Below are 14,221 nucleotides of genomic sequence, written 5' to 3'. Positions count from 1 at the left end.
GATAGAAATCATGTCAAAATACCCAACATTGTTATCTCTTTTAAAATCTAGAGATGATTCAAGCCAGGAAGATAATATATGGAAGGGCGTTCTTTCTGTGGTGTTCTTTTTTCTAATTGTAAGTGTTTTAGCATTTCCTAATGGTAAGTTCTGTGTTACTAGCGAGAATTGTGATTGATCACATTTCTTGCATTTTATTTTACACATTCTGAAACAATTTGTTTATCTAAAGGTCCACTGCTTAAGGATTTTTTTTTTTTTTTTGCAGGTCCTTTCACCCGACCACATCCAGCAATATGGAGGATGGTTTTTGGTAAGGTCACAAATAAGCCCTTTTAATCTCAGACTACAAATATTTATTAAAGTTTTTCTAGACATTTGCGACTTGGATATCTTTCCTGTAGCGGTTGGATTAGTATTTCTTCTTTTGAAAAGTATTGGCAAACAGACAATAATAACTAGGTCGCTGGTTCAATTCTCCATGAATGAATGAATGATTGTGAATGTCTAATGCAAGCTGGTCCTGGTTGATTGCCCTCTCACTTCCCTGAATTAGAAAGTTGTTCTAGAAACTTAAAATATTTTAAGATCCATTCCCTGCTCCTAATCTAAACTCTAGTGTTATGGTATCGCACAGCACACTCAGCTCGTGCCTATGCTGCTTCTTGATATTTATTTCATTAGCTCTCATCCCCTTATCTATCCCCATAGCCCAGTGTCTTTTTTCCTGTGACAAAGGGAGTACTTTCCTGTACTAAGGGAATGTTGTATTGTCATAGACATAGTCCTCCCTGGAGAGGGAGCATGCGGTGTCAATGGGCGCAGTTGATGCCTTCCGCACCAGTTGGGCACCGCAGGGGCTGGGGTGCATTATAGACCTCGATAATCACGTTATGATTTGATGTTTTAAGTTTCCTTTGTACTCCTGTTTTGTTCGGGCTGTTCTCCCTCCTTTTGGGGAGCTGCCCCTTTTACTTTGTCCCTGAGTTAATTTGAGTTAGTTTATTTGGTTTGCCCTAAAAGACAGACACAGTCCTTTGGATGATATGTTCTATCTGTATGTTCAGATGGATGTTAAAGTTGTAAAGGAAGATAGTAGGGTTGGCATTCAGACAGATTATCCAATGGGTTGCAGGATCTTCTTCATTTGAATCTGTTGTGATGAGCTTTTTTTGGTCTGATCTTACATGCAAGTGCCTTGACTCATTTCAACGCGAGTGTATTCATTTTACTGCATGGCCTCAAACGGAAGAAGAGTTACCGAGCATCTTTTTGTGATTTCAATGGAATGAAAATCAGCCAGGCAATTTGCTCCAGCTGATTACTGGCCAGGAGGTGAAGATGTGCGTTTACCTCAGTTACTCAATGTGCACTTGACAAATGCATCATTTTCTGACAGCAGTTAAACTGACGAATTGCTTATAATTACAATAGCTTTTAACTTGGCCGTCTAACAATTTTGCATTGGAGACCAAGAAATTTTGACAGAAGGCATCGTTCTTTTGTCTGACTTCAAAGCTGTAATCATAATATTTCTCTATATTAAAAATAAATTATATTTGTCGTGTATTTCACACACTCAGGGTGTGATAAAGTGCTTCATAGAAGTGCGATTGAAGCGTAGTCACTATTGTAGAATTATTTTGTGCAAAAAGAAACATCCATTTGGCCCATCATACTGCCTCTCCAGAACTACCTAATTAGTTCCACCCCAACCCCATGCTCTTTCCCTAGAATCATTAAAATCCTTCTTTGTAAAATATTAATTCCCTTCCCTTCTAAAACATATTCTGGATTCTGCTTGGTTAGTCTGTGTTGTATCAACCCTCTGCCTTAAAATTTTCCCCAAGCAATCTCTTACTATTTTGCCAATGAATTTAAATTGACGCCCCCTGGTTCTTATCTTCTCCACTGACGAGTGCTGATGTCTATCCAACTTGTTATATCAATCACTTGAAATACAATCTATTCTGTAACTTGCAGCTGTGTAACAACTCTGAATGTCATGTGAAAATAATGGGTAATTTGTCCTCCACGTATAACATAGAACATTACAGCGCAGTACAGGCCCTTCGGCCCTCGATGTTGTGCCGACAGTGAAACCAATCTAAAGCCCCTCTAATCTACACTATTCCAATATCATCCATATGTTTATCCAATGACCATTTAAATGCCCTTAATGTTGGCGAGTCCTCTACTGATGCAGGCAGTGCAATCCACGCCCTTACCACTCTGAGTGAAGAACCTACCTCTGACATCTGTCCTATATCTATCACCCCACAATTTAAAGCTATGTCCCCTCGTGCTAGCTATCACCATCCGAGGAAAAAGGCTTTCACTATCCACCCTATCTAATCCTTTGATCATCTTGTATGCCTCTATTAAGTCACCTCTTAACCTTCTTCTCTCTAACGAAAACAACCTCAAGTCCCTCAGCCTTTCCTCATAAGACCTTCCCACCATACCAGGCAACATCCTAGTAAATCTCCTCTGCACCCTTTCCATTGCATCTACATCCTTCCTATAATGCGGTGACCAGAACTGTACGCAATACTCCAAGCGCGGCCGCACCAGAGTTTTGTACAGCTGCAACATGACCTCCTGGCTCCGAAACTCAATCCCTCTACCAATAAAAGCTAACACTCCGTACGCCTTCTTAACAACCCTATCAACCTGGGTGCCAACTTTCAGGGATCTATGCACATGGACACCGAGATCTCTCTGTTCATCCACACTTCCAAGTATCTTACCATTAGCCCCGTACTCTGTAATCCTGTTACTCCTTCCAAAGTGAATCACCTCACACTTTTCCGCATTGAACTCCATTTGCCACCTCTCAGCCCAGTACTGCAGCTTATCAATGTCCCTCTGTAACCTGCAACAACCTTCCGCACTGTCCACAACTCCACCGACTTTAGTGTCATCCGCAAATTTACTAACCCATCCTTCTATGCCCTCATCCAGGTCATTTATAAAAATGACAAACAGCAGTGGCCCCAAAACAGATCCTTGCGGTACACCACTACTAACTGAACTCCGGGATGAACATTTCCCATCAACCACCACCCTCTGTCTTCTTACAGCTAGCCAATTCCTGATCCAAACCGCTAAAATCACCCTGAATCCCATGCCTCCGTATCTTCTGCAATAGCTTACCGTGGGGAATCTTATCAAACGCTTTACTGAAATCCATATACACCGCATCAACTGCTTTACCCTTATCCACCTCTTTGGTCACCTTCTCAAAGAACTCAATAAGGTTTGTGAGGCACGACCTACCCTTCACAAAACCGTGTTGACTATCCCTAATCAAATTATTCCTTTCTAGATGATTATAAATCCTTTCCAAAACTTTGCCCACAACAGAAGTAAGATTCAGTTGAGGAATACGGGGAATGAAAGTTCAGAGCTTATGTGGATGATGGTGGAGTACGTGATCCAACGAAAGATTATTAAATGTTTTTAAATCTATCAGTGGATGGATTTAACCCATCTCTAATTCAAATTATCGAGATGGGTCTTCCAGGGCGGAGTACTTATCAGGAAATCATGAATTGGGCTATGAGAGCGGGAAGTAATTCTGAGAAGAATCCTAAAATGACCCCGCTACCAATTGATCAGGCACAACTGCATCAGAGACAGTCTGAGAAGTCTGTGACTAGAGTTAAGGGAGTATGTTATGTGTGTGAGATATGTCCAAAGATGTGCAGGTTAGGTGCATTGGCCATGCTAAATTGCCCCTTAGTATCCTGGGATGTGTAGGTTACAGGGATTAGCGGGGTAAATATGTGGGGTTACGGGGTTAGGGCCTGGGTGGAATTATTGTTGGTGCAGACTCAATGGGCCGATTGGCCTCCTGCACTGTAGGGATTCTATGATTCTATTATTCTATATGTGGAAGGAGAGGGCATATTGTGAGAGATTTAACATGTACATCTTAAATCGACATTCCCTCACCTGGGAATTTGGCTATGGTGCAAAATGGGAGGCACACTGGCATAATGGATCTCTGCACATACTTCCTGTTTGGGATCTCAACTGCAAATCGGGTGAAACTTAATTCCACTTCTGTGCTATTACTTGTGAGAAAATTTGCACTGGTCTTTTTGTAATGCTTTTTTCTATTGGTGATGAGTTCTGATCTGTGGTCATTTAAAGAGCTCAAAATTCTCTTTTGACATTTTTTTAATGAAAATCTCGTTTATTCTAAACTATGTTGCTCTTTGGTAGATAAGTGGGTCCATTAATAGTATTCAATAACAGGCCTACGTCATTGCACGAGTGGACCTAATGATCTCCCTTGAAACTTGGGTCGTTCATAAGATAGAGGAGCAGAATTAGGCCATTGGTCCCATCAAGTCTGCTCCGCAATTTGATCATGGTTGATATGCACCTCCTCCCCATTTTCTTGCCTTCTCCCCATAACCCTCCAACCCATTACCAATTAAAAATCTGTCTAACTCCTCAAATTTACTCACTGTACCAACATCCACCGCACAATGTGATGGGTAATGTGATGATTACCATGTTTTGTTTTATTTTGTGTTTCACTCCAGGCCTCAGCGTGCTGTATTTCCTTTTTTTGGTGTTCCTGTTGTTCCTGAATTTTGAACAAGTGAAATCTGTCATGTATTGGCTAGACCCTAACCTACGCTATGCCACTCGTGAATCAGATGTGATGGTATGTACACCAGGAATATCTTTACAGAGTATCACATTGTCTGTATTGTGGCAATACTTTCATGAAGATTAAAAGCCTGAAAATTTTTTTTTTTTCATTTTGTTTCTTATTAGTGTTTTTAAAATATGGAGAAAAATCTAGAATGCATTCAAACCATTGCCTCAATTAAATTCATAAAGCACCTATTTATGGTATCCCACTGTATTTTGAATATTCCTAATGTTATTTTCCTTCAGTTTCACTGCATGCTCAGTCAAGTGTTATGGCTTGTATAATTTTTGTAAACATCAAGTGTTATATTGTTTTGGTTGATCCGATGCTCAATTCTCAAGTGGTCATAGTATTACTTCATGGGCGAGTAGTGGTAGATGTTGTTTTGCAGGAAATTAAATCAATGACAAATGGGTGCTACACACTAAATGTTCTGGACTCATTCTAACTCAGTTTAACAAATGAGCATTGGTGTGCAGATATAGTCTGAGGTGCACAAATGATAGTAAGTTTAAAATTTGTAACCAGAATTTATGAAAAAAATGTTGTTAATTATTGCAAGCTAAACATTTTAAAATAGCTCATATTTTTATTTGTTAGATTACTCTTTAATAATATGGTTCAAGGAGGCACCTCACCACCCACCTTCTCAAGGGCAGTTACGGATGGGCAATAAATGCTGGCCGAGCCAGCGACACTCACATCCTATGAATATTTACAAAAATCCCAGAATTTAAGTTTGCAAATCTAATGTTAAATCTTGACATTATTAATAAGGAGCTGGGAAGGATTTTGAACAGTAGAGGCCTACTTATTCTGTTGTAAATAAGTAACCTTCAAAGAGTAATTCAATGGAAATTCCTGGTTAAGATTACTGGTATGAGGAAGGAGAGTGGTTTTTCCTGCATTCACTTTCTGCTGGCTCAATCAAGCATGAAGAACTTTATAGAGAAGTCTGAATTTAACGTTTCTCTTTTCATTGGAGGAAACAGTGCATGCTTTAGCTCGTGGACTGCTTCACTGCTACAAAAATAGCACTTTTTTTTCTCTGATCTTAAAATTATATGTGACAAGTATTGGATAAGTCAATTATTTATGTTAGTCTTTTATCAGGACTAACTTCAACGATTAAACCTTCAGTGTTTTGATTTTGATAGGAGTATGCGATTAACTGCCATGTTATCACGTGGGAAAGGATTCTCAGCCATTTTGACATCTTTGCATTTGGACACTTCTGGGGCTGGGCTATGAAAGCCTTACTTATACGTAGCTATGGGCTCTGCTGGACTATTAGCATCACTTGGGAGTTAACTGAGGTATGGTATTAACAGAATCGTAACTACGAATGCAAATTATTAAGTTGCACTAACCAAATTACAGATCCAAACACATCCAAACTGGCGCGGAGCATTGCAACGTCTTGCGAGCTATGCCCATTATACCCTCTAATTCTAACTTTTACTCTTGTTCTATGCTTCTAAAACTGTATTCTAACTTTTTCAAACTCTCTAATAATGCACCATTACAATCTCTTAAAGATTGGGAGCGTTAAATTACATTCTGCACCCTCTCTTTTCCTTCCCTATGTATGGTATGCTTTGTATAGGGCGCAATAATACTTTTCACTGGATACTAATACAATACATGTGACAATAAATCAAATCAAAAAGATGGCACTGTTAAAACAATACCATCGTTAAGGTTCTGAAGCAACTGCGAGCAGTGCTGTGTTCCTTCCAAAAAAACAAACGCATTACTAGGCGTGGGGATGACTCTACAGATTAGAACATAGAACATAGAACATTACAGCGCAGAACAGGCCCTTCGGCCCACGATGTTGCACCGACCAGTTAAAAAAAAACTGTGACCCTCCAACCTAAACCAATTTCTTTTCGTCCATGAACCTATCTACGGATCTCTTAAACGCCCCCAAACTAGGCGCATTTACTACTGATGCTGGCAGGGCATTCCAATCCCTCACCACCCTCTGGGTAAAGAACCTACCCCTGACATCGGTTCTATAACTACCCCCCCTCAATTTAAAGCCATGCCCCCTCGTGCTGGATTTCTCCATCAGAGGAAAAAGGCTATCACTATCCACCCACGTGATTGGTATCTCGATCTCAACTTGGTCATTTTGTATAAGGAAGAGTACAGAATGCAAACAAAATATTAACAGCTTTCACACTATCAAAGTAAGGAACATAACTAGGCGTGGGGATGACTGTACAGATTGGCATCTCAATCTTATCTTGGTCATTTTGTGTAAGGAAGGGTACAGAATGCAAACAAGATATTAACAGCTTTCACGCTATCAAAGTAGGGAATAAAGTGACAATGAATTTTCTGTTGCTCTTACTCAAAACCATATGGCTGGCAGATGGTTGGCGCATGTTATACTATTTTGAGTTCTGCAAGAATTAAATCTGAAGATTGAGCATTGAATAAGGAGAATATGTTGAGAAATAATCTAGGTTCATGTCCCAATTTGTGCTGATTAATCTGATTTCAACCAGAACTGCAGTTGTTGAGGACAATTTCGACACCCAATAGGCTGGGGAGGTTAAAATCAAAGTCCCTGGTCCTGATTGCAGTCTGGTCTCCTACTATAAGTGCATGCTTGGAGGTTGGAGTGAAATCTGGCATGATTTAGAAAAAGAAAAGAAAATCCACATGAATTTTTAAATCTCAAGGGATGAGCAACAAATGCTGGGGCTGCCAATAGCACCACATGCTGAGAGAAAAAAAAGTTTTTAAAAGCAGTGTAAGTGATGGGAACTTATTATAAGCGATACTGTGCAGCATTTCTGAAACCCCTGTTTAGTTTTGCTTCCTTGAATTCTTCCTTGCACTCTGTTTTGTACTGCGTAACATTCAGAAACTTAAATCTAGTGTGGGCTATAGTAATCGTTGAGTTTAATTAGTTACAAGAGCTGTTGTTCAATAGGTATTGTCCTGGCAACACTACAGTTGATCACCAAACATTTAGTGAAAGACCTGAGAACTATTTCCTGGAGAGTATTATGTGGCTTTGCATTTTCCGCTAAAACTATTGTTTCTACACCTGCAACCTTGTATTATCTGTGGCAATTAATCCAATTTTTCTGTCAGAATTGAGCATTGGAATAACATGTATTCAGGGAACTAGTTTTTAAATTTGTTCACAAGATATAGGCAATGTTGGCAAGATTCCATTTATTCACCTGAACTGTGTTTCATGATGCAGCAGTAGTTACTTTTCAGTGAGGGATGGGGAGAACAGAATAACCACCTAATGGTCAGCCCTGCATTCAGGAATCTTGAGGCTGTGAAAGGATTTATCGCTGCTCTCTTTTCATGCTGGTGTGATCAAGAGATATGTATACTTTTCTGTCTGGGTAAATAGATTAGAGAGATGAATGCTCAAAGACTGGTGTGGGAGAAATTGGTTTCAATTCTGGGGTTACTGGGGCCAGTGGGAGCTGAATCATTGAGACAGTCTTCATCTGAACAGTGCTGCGACCTGTGTTCTGGTGGATGGTGTAACTAGGGCAGTAGAGAGGGCTTTAAACTAAATAGTGGAGGGAGGGATTAGAGAGGAGATGTGATAAATCAAAGGAAAACACTTGAGGCAGTGTGACAGGAAGGGACACTATGTACAAGAGTGCACCAAAAGATAAGGCCAGTGATTTCAAAAATAGTAAAAAGACAGTGTTAAAGACTTTGGGTACAAAGATAGCACACAAGGCTTTCGTGACAGGCGCAAGCCAGTCTTGCACCTGGCACTGTTTTGCCAGCACAATCTTTTGGGCATGAAGGTGATTTAAATATTAATGACAGATTAGGGCCAGGGGGAATGATCGGCAATGCACGGGGTGGGGGGTAGTCAGCAACGGGGGGGCTTGTGTAGGGTGGTGTGATTGGCGAAGGTGGGGGGGAGCTGTGGAGGGGATCATGAAGGGGGACTCATCAGGAGGGTCCCGATGCTGGCAGCCATCTACTTGACAAGTCTGATTTTATAATTTAAGATTGTGATGAGGGAAACATTCTCTGAGGGTTGTTAGTCTGTGGAATTCTCTTCCCCAGAAAGCAATTGAGGTTTTGAATTTATTCCAGGCTGAATTGGATAGATTTTTGATAGACAAAAGAATCGAGGGTTATAGGGGAAGACAAGTGGAATAGAGATCACGTGCAGATCCGGCCATGATCTTATCGAAAGGTGGAACAGGCTGAAAGGGCTGAATGCCCTACTCCAGCTCTAAGTCCTTTGTTCAGATATTTGAAACCTTCAACTGTTTGACTGCTATCGATTGCCTTGTTCATTGTGACATAGTGTCATGTATTTTATTTTGTTCATCTTCCTTTAGCTGTTCTTCATGCATCTGTTGCCCAACTTTGCTGAATGCTGGTGGGATCAGATCATCCTTGACATTCTACTCTGCAACGGGGGTGGTATTTGGCTTGGTATGGTGGTCTGCCGCTTCTTAGAAATGAGAACCTATCACTGGGGAAGTTTTAAGTAAGTGTCCTTGGTTATCATTTGTTGCATATTTAAGTGTTAACAGCACATTATTCAGCCCCACGTGTTTATCCTCCATGTGAGCGTCCTCCCACACTTCTCCATCAACAAATATTTCTATTCTTTTCTGTCTCATGTACTTAACTAGCTTCTCCTTCAAAGCATCTAGGCTGTTCTCCTCAACTACCCCTTTTGATCACCGATACTTGACCACATCCTCATCAATGTGCCTGCCATAGATACATCTGTCCATGACAGTATTAGTAGGAGTGACCACGGCATAGTCCTTGTGGAGACAAAGCCCATATTCACATTGAAGACACCCTTCATTATGTTGTGTGGCACTACCACTGTGCTAAATGGGATAGACTTTGAACAGATCTAGCAACTCAAGACTGGGCATCCATGAGTTGCTGTGGACTATCAACAGCAGCAGAATTGTACTCAACCGCAACCTGTAACCTCATGGCCCAGCCTGTCCCCCACTGTACCACCAAGCCAGGGGATCAATCCTGGTTCAATTAAGAGTGCAGAAGGACATGCCAGGAGCAACATCAGGTATACCTAAAAATGTGATGTCAACCTGGTGAAGCTACAACACATGGCTATTGCACGCTAAACAACATAAGCAGCATGTAATAGAGCTAAGTGATTCCACAACGAACAGACCATCTTGATATCAGGAAACAGTTGAAGGAACTGGATACTGCAATGGCTATGGACCCTGACAGCATTCTGGCAATAGTCCTGAAGACTTGTGCTCCAGAACTTGTCGTGCCCCTAGCCAAGCTGTTCCAGTACAGCTTAAAAAACTGGCATCTATCTGGCAATGTGGAAAATTGCCCAGATATGTCCTGTACACAAGAAAAAGGACAAATTCAACCTGGCCAATTACCACTCAATCAATCTCCTCTTGATCATCAGTAAAATGATGGAAGGAGTCATCAACAGTGCTACAAAGTGGCACTTATTCAGCAAGAGCCTGTTCACGGGCACTTAGTTTGGGTTCTGTCAGGGTCACTCAGCTCCTGACCTCATTACAGCTTTGGTTCAAACATGGACAAAAGAGCTGAATGCCAGTGGTGAGGTGAAAGTGACAGTCCTTGACATCAAGGCAGCTTGAGTAAAACAGAGTCAATGAGAATCAGGGAGAAAACTGTCTGCTGGTTGGAGTCATACCCAGCACGAAGGAAGATGGTTGTGGTTGCAGGAGGTCAGTCATCTCAGTTCCAGGATATCACTGCAGGAGTTCCTCAGGGTAGTGTCCAAGGCCCAATTATCTTCAGCTGCTTCATCAAGACCTCCCTTCCATCACAAGGTCAGAAGTCGGGATGTTCATAGATCACTGCACAATGTTCAGCACCATTTGCGATGACTCAGATACTGAAGCAATTGGTATCCAAATGCAGAATGAACTGAACAATACCCAGACTTAGACTGACAAGTGGCAAGTAACATTCATGCCATGCAATACCAGGCAATGACCATCTTCAACATGAGAGGATCTAATTATCACCCCTTGATATTGAATGGCATTACCATTGCTGAATCCCCCCACTGTCAACTTCCTGAGGGTTGTCATTCACCAGAAATTGAATTGGACTAGCCATGGCTACCAGAGCAGACATGATGTGGAGATGCCGGCGTTGGACTGGGGTAAACACAGTAAGAGGTTTAACAACAACAGGTTAAAGTCCAACAGGTTTATTTGGTAGCAAAAGCTACCAAATAAACCTGTTGGACTTTAACCTGGTATTGTTAAACCTCTTACTGTGTTTACCAGAGCAGACGCAAGGCTAGGAATCCTGCAATGACTTACTCTCCACCTGCCTGTTCAGGTGGATGTAAATGGTCCCCCTGGGGGCTCTGTTTTGAAGAAGAGCAGGGGAGTTATCCACAATGTCCTGGTGAATATTGATCCCTCAATTAACATCACAAAAAATACAGATGATTTGGTGATTTGCTGTTTGTGGGAGCAGTGCAAATTAGCTGCTGCATTTCCTGCATTATAACAGTGACTACAGTTTACAAAAGGTACTTAACTGTCCGATAAGCACTGAGACTTCAGGTGGTCATGAAAATGTATATCAATACAAGTCATTCTTCTTACTTTATCTGTGGAGTTGCATTATTGTCTTGTTTGTTTTATGTGCAATATATTTTTCTTACTCTATTTGTCCCTGTTTTAAGTGGTTTCCACCGCTATTCTATTTCTTCTTTTGTTTCTCAACAATTGTTTTCCACTTATTTTCCCTAGTTCCATTCTCATCCTTCTCTACCTTTAATGTAATATGCTGTGATCACTATTGCCTAAAAGCTCCCCTACACTTTTCATTGTGACCTTTCCTGCAAGTTAGGTCACTTGGTATTAAAACTACTGCAACAGTTAATAAGATGCTATTCAGAATGATTTGCAATAAGTTATAATGGATTTTTGCTTGGGGAATGAAAGGGCTTTCTGTTTTGTGTTACGTCCATACTAATAAAATGTGTTTTCTATCAGGGCAATTCACACTACCAGTGGAAAGCTGAAACGAGCAGTACTGCAATTTACTCCGGCAAGTTGGACGTATGTTCGCTGGTTTGATCCAAAATCTTCCTTTCAGAGGGTGGCTGGAATTTACCTCTTCCTAATTATCTGGCAGGTAAAGAATGAACCCGGAAAGCACGTATGAGCTCTCATCTGACAAAGATACTTCTTTGTGACTGATTGGGTTGGCGCGGGTGTAAAATGTGTGATAACAGGTCAGTCACCACTTCTGCCCTCTGTTGTTTGGATGGCTGATCTGCTTTTGCCTGTTTTACACCATCGCTGATGTTGCAATCCCCCTATTTATGGAACAGCATTTCTGCAATCAATTTATGATTTGGTCTGTTTTATTATGCTGCTAGCTAGGTTACGGTCAAGTAAAACTGATGTTTTCGTATAACTTATGCAATTATGGTGATTTCTGAACTATGGGGGTGAGGTGGCCTAGGGTGGGTGTTGTGAAAGCGTGGGGGCTGCGTGTGACTAGGTTAGCTACAGGGCACTGACACACTAACAGTATTTCCGATATTTATTGAGTGACTTGCATTCAGAATGAATGCTTTGCCCTTTCTCCATTGTTAGTGCCTCACACATGCTGGGCTCTACAATAGCAATAGATTGAGAGGCTCTCAAACTGTCCTCCTTCTCTTCAGTGCTTGGTTTACATTACCATTTTTGAATGATTTTAGTAGCCTAATGATCTTTGTCCTGATTTATTGGTTGTGGGATCACTTTGCTCTGACTGTGTCATTAATTACATTCACTGTTTAGCAAATCAGTCCATGTTCTTTTATAGCCCTATACATAACATAATAGAGAAGAATAGGAATGAAAAGACACCTTTCAATCGATGTAAATAGTTTGGCTGGTCTACTTTATGACCTGCACTCCAGTCTCTTTCCATCTTACAGTAGCTGCAAACTTGTAACCTCCATTCCTCTCAAGTGTTTTCATTTTGGCCAACTCCAATCAGCCAACACCCTGGGAACCCATGTTTGCTGATACTGTTAGTACATTTCCCTCCACTTCAAAACAACTGCCATCAACATCTCCTCAAAACAAAACCCATCAATCATCTCTCCTCATCACCTCTTCTCTAACCTCTCTTAATTACACAAATGTATTGTTGCTTGCTAGCTCAGGCCTATTGTTCCTGGAATTGAAATGTCCTGTACTTGATTCACTTCTGTTTAGCCCCATGTGCAGTGTTAATATTGTAAGCAGGAGATAAACAAGGAAAGGGAGAAAACACAAATGAAAGAGAGAATGTAGTGGGAGAGAGTAAAACAAGTGCAGGAGAGAGAAAGAGAGGTTAGATGTGCAAGTGTGATGACTAAAAACCTCAGACCTTTTTGTTGACTCCTATAACTCATATGAGAGTTCTTGAAATCTTTTTGGGTGTGGCCTGATCGGGACTTGTTTGAAAGCACTGCACTGCATCATTAATTAGTTGAGCATTCTGCTCATGTTTGCTATCTTGGACATCTATTTGACACTTGGGACTGTAAAGTTTGTGAGCCTGTGTTGCTCCCTGTGGGAATTGTGATTGACACCCAGCTGAGCAGCACTTCGCTGAATGTGGAGCCTTGAACTGGTGGGATAATGAACCAATAATTGAAGTATCATTTGGCACGTAGGAATTAATGTAAATTGAATTTTAAATAGCGGGGGAATGGGGTGGTGGAGGGAGGGGGGGGGGGGTGGCATTTGGCTGGGGAGGGTGAAAGGAGGTACTTTCAAACACGCACAATTTTCAATATAGGTATTATGATGAGTTACGGTTGACAACCCTCTGCAGCACATTTCATTTCCCACTCACAGTACTGGGACTGAAAATTCATATCATGATTCTGAAGGATATAGTCTTATCGAGTTTCATTGGTTATCTTTAATATGTGATGAAGGATTTGCATTTAAACCACCCATATGCTATTCATTGATCCCTTCCTCAAGTCATTTGCTGTTGATGCACTGTTACCTCTGGACTGGACTATTTCCAATGCATTGCTGGCTGGTCTCCCACTTTGTACCCTCTGTAAACTTGAGTTCATCCAAAACTCTATTGCCAGTGTTTTATTTTGCAAAAGGTGCCGTTCCCCTATCACCCCTGTCCTCACTGACCTACAGTGGCTTATTGTAATCAGTGGTTGCAGGTTTAGAAAGATGCTTTTGTAATTAATTCACACCTATATCATTACTGGTTTCATATTGGTGATGCGATTTTGAGTGTATCCAACGATATTTGATTTGAGAGCTTGTACAAATATCTACCAAATTGCATTTGAAAACCTTGGACACTTTAATTGAATATTTTAGCAAGTTGAGTAATTTGGTCCGTGGACAATCCATGGTGTAGCTTATGAAAGTCGTGCATGTATATTTCTGTTGTGAAACATTTGACCTGTTTTTAAAATCTCCACAAAGCACAGTGAAATGATTTATATTTTCACATAATGTTAGCTAAAGCATTATTGGAATTCATTAAGCATTTGTGTGTTTTTTTTCTCTTTAGCTAACTGAA

The 14,221-nt window shown here is 40.9% G+C and overlaps 1 protein-coding gene across 1 annotated transcript in view; it reads left to right on the top strand.

Moving 5' to 3' along the window:
- ptdss1b (phosphatidylserine synthase 1b) overlaps nucleotides 1-14,221 on the top strand; it is a 40,142-nt gene that overhangs the window by 687 nt on the left and 25,234 nt on the right. The window contains exons 2-7 of the mRNA XM_078215960.1: nucleotides 52-143; nucleotides 269-313; nucleotides 4,557-4,681; nucleotides 5,830-5,988; nucleotides 9,019-9,170; nucleotides 11,674-11,839. Coding sequence (XP_078072086.1) covers nucleotides 52-143; nucleotides 269-313; nucleotides 4,557-4,681; nucleotides 5,830-5,988; nucleotides 9,019-9,170; nucleotides 11,674-11,839 — 739 coding nt within the window. The remainder of the gene's footprint in view (nucleotides 1-51; nucleotides 144-268; nucleotides 314-4,556; nucleotides 4,682-5,829; nucleotides 5,989-9,018; nucleotides 9,171-11,673; nucleotides 11,840-14,221) is intronic.

The sequence above is a fragment of the Mustelus asterias genome, chromosome 7, assembly GCF_964213995.1.
Source record: "Mustelus asterias chromosome 7, sMusAst1.hap1.1, whole genome shotgun sequence".
In the NCBI taxonomy this organism is placed as follows: domain Eukaryota; kingdom Metazoa; phylum Chordata; class Chondrichthyes; order Carcharhiniformes; family Triakidae; genus Mustelus; species Mustelus asterias.
Note: the sequence above shows the minus strand (reverse complement) of the source record. Positions and strands in the feature narration are given on the sequence as shown.